The following is a 21,247-nucleotide window of genomic DNA, read 5'->3' on the forward strand; positions in this document are numbered from 1 at the left end:
GGCTTTAGATCTCTGTGCTTTTCAGATGGCATACATTGTTCCAGTTAATTGGATTAGTGTTGGCTGTAGCCAGCCACGAATATGCCGTGCCTTCACAATTTACATAGACGAAGGTGAGCGAGGGGGGAGGTGTTGTGGATGTGGACAAAATAATGGAGCAAGGCCAATTCTCAGGGGACGAGGATGAGGCTGAGGATCAGGACACTAACCAGGAGGACCGTTTGCAAGAGTAGGCCAGAGGAAGCCATATTGCCAGCTGCTGGTGCAATAAGATTGCAGTGCAGGGAGGATTGGGGAAACCATTGTCATGCAGTAAGTTCTGAGGCGACGTTCATGAGCTGGCACTCCATGCACTTTGAAAGCTTTGAGAAACTGGTATAGACTTGAAGGACTGACTTTATAATTGAACTAAAGTTTGCAAGCTTAAGAAGAGGTAACAAGGCAATGAGTTTAGAGTCTATTTGTTTATTAAAGTTCTCAAAGAAGATTGAATCTGGTTATGTGGAATTTAATCACAGGTTTTTTGGGATTTCAATGTTTGACGGAATGGGTGCAAATGGTGAAGGTGACCAGGGCTTTGGGTGCTCTCCCCTGCCCTCCTTATGATTCTGTTGCTTGTGTTTCTGAAAATGCTCAGGGACCACTGTTCCCTGAAGTATGGCTGAATGTCCTGAAGGAGTGGGAGAAGGAATTTACTGCCAGTAAGGGCTTTGGGTCAACACGTGCAGGTCTGGTGTGGTCTCCAGGGACCTGAATACATCTTCCCACCCCCTCCCAAACCAGTTCCTGTTTAATAGTCTTATAACCGGGCAGAGTATGCACACTTGTGACAAGTTGGAGAATCCTTTGTGTGATGCTGTCCTGAGGCTGAGATCTTTACTTGCTTTCTGATTCATTGACTGAAGTTGGGGAGTAGGGTAGGTAGCATGTCCATCAATGTAAATTGTTCCCCAGCTTCCAACATGATGAGATCTCCACATTGAAGGGCAGAAAACAGCCTCAGAGATGTTTGTTAAAATAGGATAAATTACACATCAATACAGATTAATAAAGACATAGAGTACATGAACAAAATATGAAATTGAACTTGTATAAGACTGAACTTGAACTAGAAATTGAACTTGTTATACTGTGAAAAGTCTTGGGTGCCATGTTATAGGAAGGATCTGAATACTTTGGACAGTATGCAGAAATAATTTGCAAGGATGGTTCTAGGAAATGAGAAACTTCATGATGAGGATAGATTGAAGGAGTTGGGACTGTTCTCCTTGGAGAGAAGAAAGCTGAGAAGAGATCAGATAGAGGTTTTCAAAATCACTAGCGGACTGGATGGACTGGTAGGGAGAAACTGCTCCTGCTCAGAATAGGAAATCTAGTGGAGGCAAGTTCGATTGAGGAATTCGGGAGGGACTTGGATGATTATCTGAATAGAAAGAGTGTGCAAGGGTATGGGGGAAAAACAGGGGATTGGCACTTGGTAATGCAACTTGTTTGAAGAGCTGGTGCAGGGGCAGTGGGTCCAATGGCCTCCCTCTGCACCATAGCAATTCTCGATTCTGTGAATACAAGGTGTCAATGAGTTTCTTTGTGACTCATTGCAAAGCAACAATGAATGAAACACCCTCTCTCAGTGATACTCAAATTCTCCCTGTGCCATACCCATGAAGTTCTCAATGGAGGCAGGAAGGACATGAGGGAGGGAGCCTGGCATTGATTGGTCAAGGGGAGTGCCAACTGGATGGTTCCATGCAGCAATATATTTACCACGCTGTGCCTGTGCTGAACCGCAGACCCTCCAGTGTTTCCAAATTACCTGAGTTCCCCTTTCTGAGACAGATTAAGCAGATGGCCATTTGGAAAGCCATGGTTAGAGACTCAGAATCTTGCTCTGTTCAGAGAGCAAGTGGTTGACGGTGTCTGTCTTGTCTCAAGCAGCACTGGGGTGGTGTAATAAACCCTGAGAGGGAGACTCTTTGTGGGTATGTTCCATACAGTGAAGTAGAAAGCTTGGAAATGTGACAGTTGAGATGTGCTTTCTATTTGGCCAGCTTTTAATCCGTGTTTTAAATTCAGTCATGGACCTGAATTATGGGTGGCACGGTGGCACAGTGGTTAGCACTGCTGCCTAACAGCGCCAGAGACCTGGGTTCAATTCCTGCCTCAGGTGACTGACTGTGTGGAGTTTGCACGTTCTCCCCGTGTCTGCGTGGGTTTCCTCTGGGTGCTCCGGTTTCCTCCCACATTCCAAAAAAAAATGTGCAGGTCAGGTGAATTGGCCATGCTAAATTGTCCATAGTGTTAGGTAAGGGGTAAATGTAGGGGTATGGGTGGGTTGCTCTTCAGCGGGTCGGTGTGGACTTGTTGGGCCGAATCTAATCTGAACTAAGTAATCTGAATCTGACCCTTCTCTTCCGAAGAAAACAAGTACTCACAAGGATTAATGAATAATGGGGGGCTTTCATACAGAGACACACCTGTGAAATGGTGCTCTGAAATACAGGACGGATCACAGGAAGTACAGGCTGAGTGCCAGAGAAACCCTTTGCTCGTTAATAGTACTTTTTTTTGGTATGTTTTCTTTTCATTATCTTGTTCCCTGCAGCATCACTCATTTAGTCATTCTCTCTTGTTAGTTTTTTAAAAATATTCAATCCATCATCTTTCCAATCTGATCTTCTTAGAATCCATTGAAATCTCCTTCCCTTTTCTCTCATTTTCTTCCTCTCTCCCTTTAAAATAGTTTAAACTGTTTCAAGGAGGTTCACAGGAGTATCCGTCAATTAAAATCTAACATGGATTTTGGGACTGATCACCAAAAACTCAGTCAAGAGGAAGAGGCTGAGAGGTTTTGAGAGAGAGAGAGAGTTAAACACAAACACACACTCACACACAACACACGTACACACACAAATGTGCACATGCACATGTACAAACGCATACACACATATACGCAAGCACGTGCACAGGGAGAGAGAGAATTAAACCCAAATGCACACACATCTGCATGCACGCGCACACACAACACATGTAATCACACAAATGTGCATGTCACACACACGTGCACACACACAACATATATACACACACAAATGTGTACATACACACATGTACACAGACAAATGCACATGTACACAGACAAATGCACATGTACACACACATACACACGTATGCAAGCACATGCATAGAGACAAATACACATGTACACGCACATACATATAAAAATACACACACACATTCTGACTCTCACTTAACACTGTGAAGCTTAAATGAACGTAGACTGAAGTGTAATTTATGATGTTTCAGAGTTCCAGTGAGACCTTTCTTGATTGATTATATTAATCTATCTTTATATTTTTGCAGATAACCCCAATACGAGGCCCCAGGGAAGGTGGGACAAAGGTGACTATCTTCGGGGAGAACCTGGGTTTGAGTTTCCGGGAGATTGAGAACTTTGTGCATGTGGCTGGAGTTGATTGCATCCCATTGCCAGAGGGCTACATTCCAGCAGAACAGTAAGCCACGTTTAAAGCTGACTTGTTTGGCGGGCTGTCGGATTAAATCTTTGGCAGGGTGGCTGGGCTGGAGTATTTGAGCTGAAGAGCCATGTGGCGTCCAATTATTTATTATCCCCCCCCCCCCTCCCACTGAGATCTCATGCCCTGCCTTCTCTTGGGCAGCCTATCGCGTTTGCTGCTTTAACCCACAGCCCCAGCAAAACAAAGCTCTCTGCAAGGGTGTTCCTAGAGAAAGCTGTTCAAGCAGCAGGTGAAATGTTAATGCAGTACCTTTATTGGTTACGTTGTTGCTGTTAAAACCACCATGTTATTGTATCACTATAGCAACAGTGACATGGAATGTGCAGCACAGAAACAAAGGAGTGACCATGTTTTATCCCGATTTCGTGCTCCAACCAGCCTTCTTTTACCAAATTTATTGACGCCATCCACGAGTCTTTCTCTTTCTCTCTCCCTTCTGTGTTTTTCTACCTTCTCCTTACAGTGATGCTCATTATCTCACTACTCTGTGCTGGCGAGTCCCACATTCAGCACACTCCCTCGTTGAAGAAGTTTCTCCTGAATTCCCAATTGAATTAATTAGTGACTAGTTTATATTTATGGCATCTAATTTTGGTTGTCTTTATCAGTGAAAATATCTTTTATATCTTCTCTCCAGCAATTTTCTTTGTAATTGTGAAGACTAGCTAAAGAACAGTTCAGATACTGTCAGATTTCCAAACGTAGCAAAGAACGATACAGTGCAGGAACAGGCCCTTCGACCCTCCAAGCCTATGCTGACACATTTTGCCCTTCCATGCTAAAACTGCTGTCACTTACAGGATCTGGATCCCTCTATTCCCTTCCCATTCGTGAATTTTCCAGCTGTGTTTTGAACGCTGCTGTTGTGTTTGGGGTACCACCACCTCCTCTGCCAGCACACTCTAGGCACTCACCACCCTTTGTGTGAAAAATGTACCTTACACATCTCCTTTCAAATTCCCTCCTCGTATCTTGAATCTGAGTCTGCTAGTAATTGACTCCCCTACCCTCGGAAAAAGCCTCATACTTTCCACTCTATCCATGCCATTCACAACCTTATAAACTTCTGTCAGGTCACCCCTCAATCCCCTGCATTCCAATGAAAGCAAACTATCCAACCTTTCTTTACAGCAAAAATCCCCAATACCAGGGAACATTCTGGTAAGTCTTTTCTGTACCCTCTCCAAAGCATCCACATCCTTCTGCTGGTGTGGTGACCAGAACTGTACACAAGATTCCAACTGTGGCGTAACTAAAGTTCTATGAAGTTGCAGCATAACTTGTCTATTCTTATAGTCAACGTCCTTCCAGTGAAGCCAAACATGCCATAGGCTTTTTTGTTTACAACCTTATCTCCCTGCATTTTCATCTTCAGTGATCTATGGACCTACACACACACACACACACACCTCTCGGAGAAAGACTGCAGATGTTAGAGATCAGAGTCGAGAGTGTGGTGCTGGAAAAGTGCAGTAGGTCAGGCAGCATCCGAGGAGCAGGAGTTCGGGTATAAGTCCTGATGAAGGGCTTATGCCTGAAACGTCAATTCCCCTGCTCCTCGGATGTTGCCTGACCTGTTGTGCTTTCCCAGCACCACACTCTCCACACAGATTCCTCTGCATATCAATACTCCAAAGGGTTCTGCCATTCAGAGTACTTGATCTTCCAAAATGCATCACCTCATGTTTGTCTGGATTAAACTCCATCTGCCATTTTTCTGCCCATGCCTCCAACTGATCAATATCATGCTATATCCTCTGACAATCCTCCTCATTACCCGCAACTCCTTCAATCTTTGTATCATCCACAAACTTACTAATTACACCAGCTTTGCCTTCCTCCAAATCATTTATGTAGATCACGAACAGCAGAGGTCCCAGCACTGATCCCTGCGGAACACCACTAGTCACAACCCTCCATTCCAAAAACATCTTCCCACCACTATCCTCTGTCTCCTATGACTAAGCGAATTCTGTATCATTCTTGCCAGCTCACCGCAATTCCATGTGACTTCTCCTTTTGTGCCAGTCAAGTTATGCCAGTCATGTTAAGCAGCATCCATTAAAAAAAAACAAAAAAATACACAATCCCATTTTCAGTGACAAGTTATCCAACATGCCTGGTCACAAAAAAAGTTATAATTCATTCATAAAATAGTCTGGTAACTCTAGTCAGTTTAATTTTTGTCAATCTCTGAACATGATTTGCCTACATTAGCTTCAATCTGTAATCTCCTTATGGCACATCTGCGCATTGTCATTGGCTGTTCATCTGGTACCTGCTCATTGCGAGGGATGATGTACCTCCTGTAAGGAGTATCATTCCTGTGGTGAGTGCATTTGTCTTGGTAACTGTTGTTGATGATCCGTTTCTGTTGGTGGGGAACAGTGGATATGTCAGGCTGAAGGTCATTCTGTGTTGTGCTGATGGTGAAACCTACTGTCCGCATTGAAACAAAAACAACTTTTCCAGTTGTTTCTACATGCCTGTGATTGTGACAAGATATATGCTCATTGAGGTTATAGATTCACATATGGTCATTCATCATGTATGATCAAATTTCAACTACTCTACGCAACTGGTCTGACTTCTTGTTGACAGCAGTGAACGTTTCTCGCTATCCAATGCTCAGCTCAGCTCTGGCAAAGGCACGGCAAGTTTATCAAAGTGAAATTTGGTTTTCTGTTATTTCACCTCGATCTTGCCACCCACTCCTGTTATTACTGCTGACTTCAGTTTCTTTCACTCCTGGAAAACTTGGGTGTGGCGTGACATTACGTTTTGGAGTAAACTATGAGCTGTGCTTTCACAGTCAGGATGTTTCTCCACTTGGGCATAGCCTTGTACAGGTCTGTGTATGAATTTCTTGATTTCTTTATGACCCCTTTGGTGAATGTTGCTCCTGCCTCAGCCATTTTGTTTGAGGGTTGCTGTGTGGTGTTGAATTTCCCAACCTTTTATGAATTGGCTGTATTCTTCACTGGTGCATGGAAGACCATTGGCACTCATCCCAATGTCGGGATTATTGAAGTGCGCTTTCAGCCATTTTACGATCTCGTTTGTCATCATTGATGTCAGCTAGTCTAACTCCCATTCGTCAGAATGGTAGTCAACAGTGAAGGGTTAATGGGTTTCTGTGAAAGTGAAGACATCTGCTGCGATGCTTCAAAATGATTTAAAAACTGCAAGAACTGCGGATGCTCTAAACCAGACATAAAAACTGAAGTTACTGGAGAATCTTAGCAGGTCTGGCAGCGTCTGTGAAGAGAAATCAAACCTAATGCTTCAGGTCCGCTGACCCTTCCTCAGAGAAACGTTAACTTTCTCTTCACAGATGCTGCCAGATCTGCTGAGCTTTTCCAGCAACTTCTGTTTTTGCTTCAAAATGATTTGTCTGTCATGTCATGTGCTGTTCGTGGTTCATGAGTTTCCGTAGCTTGGCATTTATAACAATTGCTGCCCTGGCTGACATTGAACCTTAACCTAATTGCTCATGTTTGCCCAGTTGAGTACTTCTCTTGCATTCCTTGGACCAGACTGAATTCGTTGATGGCTGGCAAAGATGTAGTTAATCCCTTCATCTTATCTCCTTCAGGATAATGACACTATTTTCTTTGTGTAAGATGTTAGCTTGTGCTATCACTTTGTCTCTACACATCCAACAATGTTTCAAAGTGACAGGTTTGTCGTTGATAATTTCAGAGCATCCTTTCTCTACTACTTCCTGTAGCAGTTAGACAGTTGCATGTTGTTGCAATATTCATTTGAGTTGTTTTCAGATTCAGTGTCTCTGCTGGGTTCCAGAGCATGTCAAAATGTTGCTTCTCATTGAATCAGAAGATGTCACACTCTCTGTTTTAGCCTTGTAAAGATTGTTCATAGGGAGTGCTGTTCTTGACAGCTTGTCAACTGTGTACATCTGTTCCTCTTGCTTGTATGTTATGTCCAGATGGTATCTCTTCAAACAAAGTAGCATTCTTTGCAGATGTTTTGGAGCAGATAGAAATAGGAGAAAACAAGGACTGCTGATGCTGGAGATCAGAGTCGAGAGTGTGCTGCTGGGAAAACACAGCAGATCAGGCAGCATCTGAGGATCAGGAGAAAAGACGTTTCGGGCATAAGCCCCTGATGAAGGGCTTATGCCCGAAACGTGGATTCCTCTGCTCCTTGGATGTTACCTGACCTGCTGTGCTTTTCCAGCACCACAGCAAATAGAAGTAGATTGGGAAGGATACTACGTAGTGGTTTGTGGTTGGACTCCACAGTCATTTTGTTCGGTCCATTTAGCTATTGATTAAAATGCTCACAAGCAAAGGTAATAGCTAGGCACTCATTCTCAATCTGAGTGTAGTGTCACTCAGTTTGTGTTAATGCTGCATGGCTGTCTTTCTGCATAAAGGTTGCTCCATGTCCTGTCTCACTGGCATTGCAAGTTCATTTCATTATTGACATTGCCGTATGTCTGGTGAGGTTGTTGCTAATTGTTTTGATTCTCGTGAAAGTTGTAACTTGTTCTTTCCACCAATACCACTTCATTGAGAGGTTCACATTCTAATGACAGATTAGGCAAGAACTTTGCTCCGTAATTCATAATCTAATAAATCCTTATGTTGCTTTCACATCGATTTGTTGCTGCATCCCTGTTATAGCTCTCACTTTGTCAGGGTGTGCGTGAAGTCCTTTTCCTTGCCAGTGTATGGTTTGGGCACTTGTTTTCAGGGATTATCAATTACATCTTATTCCTCTTCAACCTCCGGCTCATCTGGTGAGCTCTGTCTCACAGTTGCACCAGATTGGGTCTGCAATGGCTTCTTCAATTGTATCTCCACATCCACTGACTCACTGACTATGCACAATGACTTCCACTCTGTAAAGGCAACTGACTGACTGGTGATGCCTATATTCTGGAGCAGTAGAAATGCCAAATGGCATGTGCAGCCATCTGTACCTCTTAGATAACACCCAGAAAGTTGTTAGAAAACCATTGTTTTCATCCAACTCTACTGGCTAGCAATCATCCTTCCTGTCAAGTGTAGTAAAGACATTGTCTTGTGGCCGTATCTCTTCAGCGGTTGGCGTGGGGTAATGATATCCCTTTAAAGCTTGGCTAAGATCCTATGGGTTTATGTGTACAGTTCATTAGAACTCCAGATCTTCATTCTGCTTTGGACTCTCAGTCTAAATGGTCCTCTTGGCATCAGTATCATTCCATCATTTTGCTCCAACCTTCCTTCTTAGGCTTCACTTGTGTCACCACCTTCAGCTGTTTTCTACAGATCAGCACAATGCTGCTCAAAGCAGTGGTGCCTATCTATCATTTCACATTCAGTTCATGCTCTCCTTCTGCAGTCATCCTTCTAGCAGTCTAGCAGTCACAAACCATTTAGCACCTTCAGACCTGACAATGCCAACTTGTGGTATGGTGTAAAGTGCTTTTGTCAGAATCGTCAGCGGATATCTCTCTAACACCATCTTTACAAACTTGTTTTGCTTCTTTCTAGCTAAGCATTTGCTTGCAAATTGATTCAGCTTCTTATTATTGTCAACTTTCCCAAAGTTTTTGTGACCCCTGCAACATCTACATCCTCCTCACAACCTTTGATTGGATTTCCGTTATTGCTGTCACGTGTACCTAAGTACAGTGAAAAGTTTTGTTTTGCGAGCAGTACAGGCAGATCACAGCAAACAGGGACGTACACATCATAGGGTGCTGAGACAGAGCAAGGCATTCAGGTTACACTGCACAGGAGGTGGGTGAAGCAAGATCAACATTATTTGCTGTTGGACAGTCCAATCAGAAGTCTGAAAGTGACAGGAAAGGTGCTGTTGACTCTCTTGGTGTGTGTGTGTGTTCAAGCTGCTGTTTCTTCTGCCTGATGGAAGAGGTTGGAAGAGAGCATTACCAGGGTGGGAGGAGCCTTTGATGATGTTGGCAGCCTTTCCGCAGCAACAAGAAGTGTAAATGGAGTCCATGTATGGAAGGTTGTCTTCCATGGTGGTCTGGGCTGTGCACACCACCTTCTGTAGTTTCTTGCAGTCCTGAGCAGAGCGGTTGCCATACCAGGCTGTTATGCATCCAGATACAATGCTTTCCGTGGTGCATCTGTAATAGTTGATGAGGGTCCTTATAGATCTGCCATATTTCCTGAGCTGCCTGAGGAAGAAGAGATGTTGTTGTGCTTTCTTGACCATCGCAAATATGTAGGAGGTCCAGGACAGGTTGTCAGTTATTGTCATTCTGAGGACCTTGATACTCTTGACCCTTTCTACTTCAACCTTGTTGATGTAGATGGGGACACGCTCTCCTTCTTCCTTCCTAAAGTCAATGATCAGTTCTTTTGTTAACAACATTGAGAGGTTGTTATGACTGCACCATGACACCAAGACCTCCACCTCCTTTCTGTATTCTGACTGATTATCGTTTGATATCCATCCTTTATCTTTCTGCTGGCTCTTTTCCATGTTTTCCCATTCTGTTGTTTCCATGTGACTTTGAATGTTTCTCAGTATACTGCAAAGCTTCATCTGTTTTCCCATTAATACACTCTAACTGTTGATGGACGACCTCAGGGCTTTTTCATATGTTGATGGCTTCTTTGAGAGGAAGGTTGTGCATTCTCAGTTGACATACCTTCACGACAGACTGTCTTGTGCCTATGTAGAAGGTGGCGCTGGAAAAGCACAGCAGGTCAGGCAGCATCAAAGAGCAGGAAAAATCAATGTTTCAGGCAAAAGTCCTTCCTCAGGAGGGCTCGTCTTGTGCCTAAGATAACCCTATCCCTGAGATCATCTTTCAGTCATCTGACCTCTCAGGAAACAGCTACACATATCTCTATGATCAGGTACAGGCATCAGTATGGTCATGTACTGATCCATTATCTACCTCTTCCCTAATTTCTGACATTGAGCACCTACTGATGATATGTAACATTATTATAGGATTCAAAGTGAGTCTTCAAAGCTTTTGAAATCTCTACAGTCTGACTTTGCTGCTCCTCAATAAGCTCTAGGTTGTGAGAGAGCTTGTGTCTCTAATGTCTGCAATGATAGCAGGTTTGTTACTCTTAATTAAAATTAACTTGATAGCCATTTCATAGTTTTGCTGTGGAGAAGAGAAAAAAGATCAATTCTTTCTGAAACCTTTTTCATTTCCATAACTGAAGAGAGTGGAGGAATTCATTGATTTTGACTTGCTCTGTAATTCAAAGTTGTTTTTTTTCACTTCCTGCTCTTCCTTTCAGTAGCTGCCTCTCTTACAGCTCTGAAAATCCCCCCATTTTCACCCACCTTCCTCTGACAGCACTTCCAAGTGATGTACGTTTACAGCCACAAACTGTATGGAGAGGGCCTTATAGCAGAGGTCGAGGTCACAAGATTTATGGTAAACCAGTCAGCACACTAACAGCACAACTGCATTTCTCCAAACGAGGCAGATCTTCTGTTCTGCCTCTAACTTGGACTGCCACTGGGGGCATGTGTGAAAATCCCCAGATTTCCCATCCTCCTTATCCCTTGCCCTTATAAGAGGAACACACGCTATCCCGTCATCAAGCAAGTGAATGGAAACTGGAGTATTGTGATAACTCCAAAAACCCTGGCATTTTGTGAACAGGATGAATGCACAATTACACAGATGAGATCAGCCAGTGCAGAACTGAGACCCAGCAAATTAAAAATAATGAGACAATAAATCAAACAGAATGGGTTTTGAAACACAGATCAAACTCTGATCTACCTTAATGATTGAAAGAACCAAAAATATAAAACAAGGTGAGAGAGGAATGAAGCATTTTCTTTGCAAGTTGCTTGAAGTTTTGTCCTGGTAATGCTCCATTCTAAATCATCTATTTAGAATTTTTAAAAAAAGTGTTTAAAAGCTGATATTTCTGTAGATACATTAAAAAAGAGGAAATTAATCATCTCAAAAGCAAATTACTGTTGATACTGAAAATCTGAAATAAAAAAGAGAGCTGCAAGTCCTGATAGGATAGACAGCATCTGTGCAGAGAGAAAGGCAGCTAATGTTTCAGGTCAGTGATACATGAAATTAGTATTTCCCAGCCTTTATTTGCAAAGAATTGTATCCAAACTCTCAGCTTATTTATGTTCTTCTCCTTGTCACTCATTTGGACCTTGAGTGTTGTTCTGTGTGATTGGGGTACTGTGATGTGCAAGTCATAGACTGAACAGTGTTAATTCAGCCTCTGTTTTCTCAAAAGGATCATGTGTGAGATGGGGGTGGCCCGACATAATCAGCACACTGGCTTTGTGGAGGTCTGTGTGGAAGAGTGTAAGCAGGAGTTCATGGCAAAGTCGACACAGCTCTACAGCTTTGTGGTGAGTGAGCTGAGATCTGGAGGAGGAGGGTTGCTTCCATGTGACGCACATTGTAACACGCTGGGCCTCCCTGTCTACAGATTGTCCCCTTTGAGTTGAAATGAAATTATACTAAGAGGAAGTTGATGAGTCGATATGCCTCCTTCTAACTGTCAGGTGTTAGCTGTGGCTTAATGGTGACACTCTCACCTTTGCATCAGAAGGTTTGGCTTCAGTGCCACTTCAGGGGAATCGAGGCTGGCACACCAGTGCATTACTGAGGTGATGGTGCATTGCCAGTACTCGGCTCTTAGATAAGACGTTCAGCCAAGTTCCCATCTGCCTTGGAATCATAGCACCCCTATGGTGCATATAGAGGCCATTCATCCCATCGAGTCTGCACCGACCATCTGAAGAGTGTCCCGCCCTATCCCTCTATCCCCATATTTACCATAGTTAATCCATCTAGCTTGCATATCCCAGAACACGACAGGGCAATTTAGCATGGCCAATCCACCGAACCTGCACATGTTTGAACTGTGGGAGGAAACTGGAGCATCCAGAGGAAACCCATGCCGACAAGGGGAGAACATGCAAACTCCAGACAAATATTCCCCCAAGGCTGGAGTCACATCTACATCATTGGCGATGTGAGGCATCAGTGCCTAACCACTGAACCACTGTGCCACTTTCTCATTGTATAAAATTCCATGATATTATTTCAAGGAAGAGCTGGTGAGTTCTTCCGCACTGTTTGCTCAATATTTGCCCTTCAATTACCTTCACTAAAAACAGTTTCTCATTATATCATATTTATGGGCTGTTTGTGGGCAACTTGACTGGCATGTTTCCTACATCAGTAACCAAAGTGCGCATGCTTCATGCACTGTGAAGGGATTTTGGGTATGCTGAGGTTATGGAAGAAGGATCATCAGCGTCAGTCTTTCTGGTCTTTATCTCTTCTACTGGGCTTGGTGAGGAGGCCTCGAGATCCCTGAGGTTTTGCCAACACAGTTTTGCGTTTAGCTTTATTACTTTCAGGCTTTGCCTCTGTTCTACTGCTTTGCTGGTCTTGCCGAACCCTGTATATCCTGAGGAGGTGAAAGCGGGTGGAACCTCAATTTCCAGGCCTTTGATTAAGATACTGGAGACAAATGGGGACAGTTGACCCTCACTCTGCAGGAAACTGAATGGAATCCATTAGCCAACTCTCTACCAATAAGCTATTGTGATGACCAAGGTCCAACATGATGTTACTCTACAGCATTGAATGAATGTGTGAAAATCAAACATAAAGGAGTTTTCCCATGAAGAATGTGTTAAAAACAAAACTGCATATGACAGAACTGATCTTGTGAACTTCCATTAAGTCACAACTCAGTCATTACCGAAGTGACTGATAAGCTTAAAAATCTGATCCTCCAATTTATCCGTTCTAATGGAACAGTGATAAGAATTCAAATCCAGTCAACTTTCTATAGTCCTAGAGGACCATAGAGCTGTTCTCTCATTAAAGAGAGATGACTGGTGGTGGTTTAACCTGAGGGTCACCATGCCTCAGATAAGGGGAGAGTCTGAAAAGGTAGGACCTTTGGAATAATCTCAGCCTGTGTGGGAAGTGAACCTGTGTTATTGTGTCACTTTATATCGCAAAACCACTCGTCCAACCAACTCAGCTAACCAACCAGTGATGCATATGTGACCCCCCCCACCCCAATGAGGGTTCATGAAGTTGTGCCTTGGAAACCAGGGCTTGAACTTAATGCAAATGACATGAGTTTAACCAATCAGTTAGAAGGTTGTGCCACTTGCTTACAGTCCCTGAATGGTCACTAATTTCTGGTTGGTTCAGTGATAATTAGTACCAGAGACTTAATAATGATCCTAACCGAGAACCCATTATGAGCCAGGCACTCTGCATCCCCGCCACCCAAAGAGCCAATTCCCATCTCCAACCTTAACTGTGGAAGGTTTCCCTGTCATTGGGAGACTGATATGTGATGTCTCCCATTCTTTAAGTTAGTACAGCCCCCATTTTTCCTGCCGTGATGGGCTGCATTAGATCCTGGCCCAGATTTCACCAATATGGTTCATTTGGCCTTTGCTGATGAATATCAAAGGCAAATATTCCTTGTTTGAAAAGTGGAACAACCTAATGGTTAAAACTATTATGAAAATAAATCCAATTGGAAATATAATACTGGAATACAACCTGTAAAGTATCTATCGATAAGAATAAGAATGAACATGGAGTGACCCAGGTTAATGTGATTGAAGCCGATTCTCATTTTACCTGTTCCGTTCTCTCATGCTCACCCAGTCCATTACATTCAGTCTTTGAAGCAGCTATTTGTTTTACTGTATCTCAGTATGTGAGTACCTACTGCATAAATATGTTGATTGCATCTTTCGCCTGTATAATATTGAGTTGAATTTATTTCAGCTCCCAACTCTAACCAACCTGGCACCGAGCAAAGGCCCAGTGTCTGGGGGAACAATGGTTACTATTCTGGGCAGAAACCTGGATGCTGGAAGCGATGTCTCAGTGATGTTTGAAGAACAGCCTTGTGTATTCAACAGGTATGGACTATTGGTGAAGAAACAAAAATTAGCCAGTCCTAAAATTGTTGAAGCATTAAATTTGAGTGCAATTTGTTTGATAGTAGGCAAACATAATTAAATTTGGTTCAAAATTGTGGAGAATGTTACCTTTTGCTGAAATGTGTGTGTGTGTGTGTTGGTGCGGGGGGGTATGGGTGTGGGTGTGTATTTAGGGGATATGGGTGTGGGAGTGTGTGTGTGTGTGTGTGTGTGTGTGTGTGTGCAAAACAGAACAAGTGTTAGTGAGTTTTGAGAAGATTTGTAGCTCAGGTTGAGGTTCTGGATGTAGGTTTGCTCGCTGAGCTGGAAGGTTCATTTCCAGATGTTTCGTCACCCTAACAGATGTTTTGTAACATCGTCAGTGGGCCTCTGGGCGAAGCACTGCTGCTGATTCCTGCTTTCTATTTATATGTTTGGGTTTCTTTGGTTAGTGATGTCATTTCCTGTGGTGATGCCATTTCCTGTTCTTTTTCTCAGGGTGTGGTAGATGGGGTCTAACTGGATGTGTTTGGTGATAGAGTTCCGGTTGGACTGTAACAAACACTACATTGGATAAGCAGGCAGAAAACTAGCCACCAGGATACATGAACATCAACTAGCCACAAAACGACATGACCCTCTCTCACTAATATCCTTACATACAGATAAGGAAAGACACCACTTCAATGGGACAATACATCCATCCTAGGACAAGCCAAACAGAGACATGCATGAGAATCCCTAGAAGCAATCCATTCCAACCGGAACTCTATCAATAAACACATCGAGTTAGACCCCATCAACCACCCCCTAAGAAAAAGAACAGGAAATGACATCACCAACCCAAAGAAACCCAAACATATAAATAGAAACCAGGAATCAGCAGCAGTGCTTCACCCAGAGGCTCACTGAAGATGCTACCTAGTAGGGTGACAAAATATCTGGAAATAACCCTCCAGCTCAGCGAGCAAACCTAAATGCAGAGCAAGTATAAATGTGAATGTATGAGTGTGAGTGTGTGTGAAAGTGTGAGATATATACATGTATGCTCATTATTGTACAATAAATTATACTTTGAAGGAATATATGGCCCCTTTTTGTGACAGACTTTCCAATCTATTCTTTAATCATTTGTGACTAATTGATCTTGAGGTGGAGAATTGTAGGAAAGAATGTCTCTTCCTCAGATGATGGGGTAAGCTGTTATTAAGTGCTGTAAGTGGAGCTTTCACTGTAGTTTTAATCTCAATTTTAACAACCTCACCATTGTTTACAAATTCTTCAACAGCCTCACCCCTTGCTACAGCTGTACTTTCCTTCAATCTTACAACCTTCCCACATTTCTGTGTTCCTCCAATTTTGGCCTCCTAACCTCCCTGATTTTAATCATTTCATCATTGGTTGCCATAACTACAGCTGCCAAAGACTACTTTTCTTGCATTTCCTCCCAAAACATCTCAGCTTCTCTACCTCGCTCTCCTTAAACCCCATATTTTAAGACATTTGTCCTCATATCTCCTTATGAGCCATAGTTACAAGTCCTTTGGCCCATCAAGTCTATGCCTACATGAGGCTTGATGGTGTTTGATTTTGTTTTAGTTGATAATACTCCTGCATAGTGCTTTGAGTCATTTTACTGCATTAAAGGTTCAATGTCAATGCAGATTGTTGCTGTTGTTTGACAGTGTTCCTATATCTCTGCCTAACAGGAGGTTCACTGGAGGAATTATTTGTAACTCCACCTCTGCACCACGCAAAGGGAACTTCACCGTGGTGGTCGGGGTAGACAAGGCGAGAATTGAGAAGGAACTATTATTTGAGTATGTGGACGATCCCACCATCGTGAAGGTTGAACCAGAGTGGAGTATAGTCAGGTAAATGAAGCCCACCAGTGTGTATCCACTGACAGAATCACTGAAAAAATGGAGAGTCTGAAATAGAAACGGAAAATATAGTTACCATCATCTGTAAAGAGAACTGACTGGTTAATGGGTATAATTCTTTGTCAGTATGAAAGACTAATAGATGGGCAAGGATGTTAAGTAATCATTCTCAGTCAGCTTCTCTTTTACCCCTTTGTTTCTTTCCTTTTCCTTCTCACTCCACTTCTCTCTTGCCCCTTCCTCCCTATCAAACACTGTCACCCTCCCTAGCCTTTTTTCCCCATCCCCCCCTCTCCCCATCCTTCCCTCCCTCTCTCCCCATCCTTCCCTCCCTCTCTCCCCATCCTTCCCTCCCTCTCTCCGCATCCCTCTCTCCCTCTCCCCATCCCTGCCTCCCTCTCCCCATCCATCCCTCACCCCCACCTCTTTCTCTCTTCCTCCTTCCCTCCCCTTGTCTTTGCCTCTTTTTGTCCCATCCCCCCTCCCTCCTCCTCTCTTTCCCTCCCCTTCTCTCTGCCTGCTTCTTTCCCTACCTTTTCCCATCTCTCTCTCCCTTCCCATGTCTTTCTGCCTCTCTCATTCTCTCCCTGTCCATTCCAACATCTGCTGAGTAATGTGATTGACATCAGAAGCAAACATAATGATGATGTCTGAGTCATATGAGTCGGTCGCAGAAGCTTATATGAAAGGAATGGATCGAAAGATCTGTAAATAAAGAATTTGCGTAAAAAGATTATAAATTCATCAGCATGCTTCTGAGAGACTAAACAGTCCCAAACTAAAGACACAACCAAAAGATATTTATCTCTTTATAACTGTGTCATCAATTTTTAATTTCCTTCCTGTTTCTCAACCTCATCTGTTTACTCTTTCTTCCCATCCCTCTCTGTCAAGATACTTCAGATTTTTGGCTCCTGATACCTTTGCAATAATTTTTGTAAATTAACTGCACGCTATCTGTCCTTTATCTTCTCAAACTGAAGTTTCATTCCTAATTATGTTCAAATGCCAGTGAATCTCACTGGGTCTTGACAACTGCTTCATCAGGGCTTCTTGTACCAAGCTTTCAACTGTTCCTCTGTGTAATTCCCCTCTCTCTGACCGTGACAGGCTGCCTCACAATGTCAAGGGCTTTGCTTGTACCACTGAAATGTAACAATCCAGGATGTCCCAGTGACTGGATGACATCCACAGTGGCTTCAGTAAGCTTTTGCAACTTGACACCTTAAGTCACAACTGTCAAAAGAAAGTTCCCCAATATTGATGGCTGACCTCCATGTAACTTGATGTCATGTTAAGAGAGCCATCTGTTGCTTCCCGAAATTATTACGTCTAATGATCTTCCTTCGTCACTAGACTCTGATCATGATAGGAAAATGGAGTCTGGTAATAGAGGCTGGGTTGGTTTATAAAGGTTTGAAATCATCCTGTACTGAGGATGGAGTGGAAGTGTGTTCTGTTTTCTGTGTTACATAGATCGTAAAACAGTACAAGGCAAGAATAGGCCCTTTGGCCCACCATGTCGGTGCCAATCATGATGCCATTCTAAACTAATTCCATCTGCCTGTATACAGTCCATATCCCTCTGTTCCCTGTATCTGTCTATATGCCTTTTAAATGTTGCTATTGCATCTGCTTCTACCACCTCCCTTGGCAATGAGTTCCAGGCACCGACCAACCTCTGTATATAAAAAAAGACTTGCCTCATTCATTTCCTTTAAACCTTTCCCCTCTCACCTTTAAACCTGTGGCCCCTAGTATTTGACAGTTCCACACTGGGAAAAAGACTCTGAATATCCACACTATGTATGGCTCACATAATCTCATGTACTTCCATCTGGTTATGTATCAGCCTTCCGTATAGCTAATACACTCCAATCCAGGCAACATTCTGGTGAACCTCTTTTGCAACCTCTCCAAATCCTCACCATAAAGTGTGGCAACCAGAACTACACACAATACCCCAAATATGGCCTACGTAATGTGTTATACAGCTGCAACAGTTAGCACTGCGGCCTCACAGTACCTGGGTTCAATGTGTAGAGTTTGCATGTTCTCCCAATGTTCTCATGGGTTTTCACTGGATGCTCCGGTTAGTGTAGGTTAGATGGATTAGCTAGGAGAAATGTGGAGTTACGGGAATGGGGTGGATCTGGGTGGGATGCTTGTTGGCGCAGAACACTGGGCTGAAAGGCTTCTCTCTGCATTGTAGAGATTCTATGAACATGACTTGCAAACTTTTATACTCAGTGTCCTGACTGATGCAATATGCCTTCTTTACCACCTTATCAATCTCAGAGGTCACATGGATGACAAGCCCAACGTGACTGTAATCTCAGTGTCTGCTATTGCTTCCTTAATGGCATTTTCACAAATCCATACCCGCCGCTATCTAGAAGGACAGGGATAGAACGTTCATTGAAACACCGCTACTTCCAGTTACCCCTCCACGTCACACAATCTCCTGATTTTAATGTTCGCTCGTCATCACTGGATCAAACTCAGCAGCATTGAAGAACAGCCATCAGTGCATGCACTGTAGCCACGCAAAACGTTACTTACCACCATAGTATTCTCAAGGGTGTACAGGAATGGGCACTAAATGCTGGCCTTACTGGTGATGTGTATGTTTTGAGAATGAATGTAGTGAAGATTTGTTTGTCTGTTAATGGCAAATGTAAGGTTTTTTTCCTCCTTCCCTTTCTCAGTGGGAGTACACCTGTGATGGTATGGGGAACAAACCTGGACATCATCCAGCATCCTAAGATTCGAGCTAACCACAATGGTGTGGAAACAATCAATGTATGTATTCACCTCATCTCAGATGGTTACTTGCTACTTAGTTATCAAAGAGAGATGCCAAACTCACCTCAGTGTACAGGATACTCACCTGTGTTGTGGTCGTTACTGTCAGGACTGTACAAGGTTTCAGCTGATGTTCCGTAAGGGTTGGTGGACTGTGACCATAGTTGTACATAATATATGTTTATGCTTTAAACCCAAGATTCAGTAACACAATATACATGTTTACGGATTATTCCAAACTTGATGGCTAAACCTGAGAACAACATAACAATAGAGTCATAGAGACGTACAGCATGGAAACAGACCCTTCGGTCCAACCCGTCCATGCCGACCAGCACCCGGCCCATATCCCTCCAAACCCTTCCTATTCATGTACCCATCCAAATGCCTCTTAAATGTTACAATTGTACCAGCCTCCACCACATCCTCTGGCAGCTCATTCCATACATGTACCACCCGCTGCGTGAAAAAGTTGCCCCTTAGGTCTCTTTTATATTTTTCCCCTCTCACCCTAAACTTATGCCTCCTAGTTCTGGACTCCCTGACCCCAGGGAAAAGACTTTGAACATAAAAGATCTTTTGGAATTGCTTTGAAGACCAGCTGGACAGGTTTCCTAAGCATCCTTTCTAATGTTTGTCTCTCAACCAGCATCATGTTTTTAAATAAAATATAACCTGGCCATGATCAATTTAGTGGGGCAGCACAGTAGTTGGCACTGCTGCCTCACAGCACAAGGTTCCTGGGTTTGGTTCCATCCTCGAGCAACTGTTTCTCTGTGTGGAATTTGTTCATTCTCCCCATGTCTGTAGGGGTTTCCTCCCACCGTCCAAAGATGTGCAGGTTAGATGAATTGGCCATGCTAAATTGCCCATAGTGTTCAGGAATCTGCAGGCTAGATGGAGTAGCCATGGGAAATGCAAGGTTACAAGACTAGGATGCGAGAGGATAGGTCTGGGTGGAATGCTGTTTGGAGGGTCAGTGTGGATTTGATGGGCTGAATGGCCTGCTTCCACACTGTAGGGATTCTATGATTCTAGTGTTTGTGGGAACTTGCTGTGTGCAAATTGATTAATATCAATTTCCTACTTTACACCATTAACTGCAAAGCACTTTGGAACATTGCAAGGTTGTGAAAGCTACATTATAAATTCAAATCTTGATTCTTAACTGCTAAATCTGGTTGTTTACTCTTTTTGACAAATAAGTAAGCAGTTCGAGCCAGTTCTGCTGTCTGTATTCAGGCTGTGTTTCGTAAAAATGTTTCACGAGGGAGCAAACAATCCATGGCTGAAAGTTCCAAAAGGGGAAAATTAAAAGTGGATACACTGAGATAAATGTAGAAGATGCCATATTTTTAAGCTATTTTGCAATGAGTTCTGAGTTAATCAAGTGGTCGCACAAAATTCCAGCTCATCAATTCTAACCAGTGTTCCTTTATATGAAAGTAATCTAATCCCGCTCTCCCAATTCCTCCCACTTTCTTTATTTATTCCTCTTCATCAAGCATCTGTCTGAAAATTATTAGTCACTCTCATCCAGCCCTGCTTTGTGAGAGGCATCATTACACAAGGGAATCTGCTTTTTACAGCAATGCATCAACTTAATCCCGGAAATAATTTATTGGCCAAATCTTCCTTCCTGGGACCAGCATCTGTCAGAGTCTGAAGCAGGCCTTGAATCACTGAATGATTCTCTCGGTGGCAGGATTATCGTGTCAATATTATTGGTTATCAAATGTGAAGATACATCCCTCAGGCATGTGGCTACCAATTGAAGTATTTTTACCCAACACCTGCATTCCCAGTAGCTCGCATATTAAGTTGCAACACCGGTGGCCCATACAGACCAAAAAAAAGCCTCAGGCTAAGCCAGATGATTTTTGACTCTGTTACTAGTGAGGACCTTTTTTCATTTCCTCATTCTGGTCATCTTTTACAAGGGCTGCCAATCAGCTTCTGAGGTCCTCGCATTCTGGCCTCTTCCTCATTTAATCCATTTTACCACCAACTTTCAACTGCCTAAACCCTAAACTCTGGAATTCCCTCTCTAATCTTTCCTCTTTTAAGATGCTCCTTAAAGCTTGCACCTTCAAACAAAACATTTGGTTCTCATTCTAGTATTTCCTC

General features: G+C 43.1%; 1 protein-coding gene across 8 annotated transcripts in view; it reads left to right on the plus strand.

Annotated features, from left to right (window-relative positions):
* plxna4 (plexin A4) overlaps positions 1 to 21,247 on the plus strand; it is a 632,909-nt gene that overhangs the window by 486,339 nt on the left and 125,323 nt on the right. For all 8 annotated transcript variants that reach the window (XM_072562914.1, XM_072562916.1, XM_072562917.1 and 5 more), the window contains exons 13-17: positions 3,361 to 3,512; positions 11,756 to 11,873; positions 14,296 to 14,432; positions 16,142 to 16,306; positions 19,024 to 19,117. In XM_072562914.1, coding sequence (XP_072419015.1) covers positions 3,361 to 3,512; positions 11,756 to 11,873; positions 14,296 to 14,432; positions 16,142 to 16,306; positions 19,024 to 19,117 — 666 coding nt within the window. The remainder of the gene's footprint in view (positions 1 to 3,360; positions 3,513 to 11,755; positions 11,874 to 14,295; positions 14,433 to 16,141; positions 16,307 to 19,023; positions 19,118 to 21,247) is intronic.

Source organism: Chiloscyllium punctatum, chromosome 44 (genome assembly GCF_047496795.1).
Source record: "Chiloscyllium punctatum isolate Juve2018m chromosome 44, sChiPun1.3, whole genome shotgun sequence".
NCBI classification, from domain to species: domain Eukaryota; kingdom Metazoa; phylum Chordata; class Chondrichthyes; order Orectolobiformes; family Hemiscylliidae; genus Chiloscyllium; species Chiloscyllium punctatum.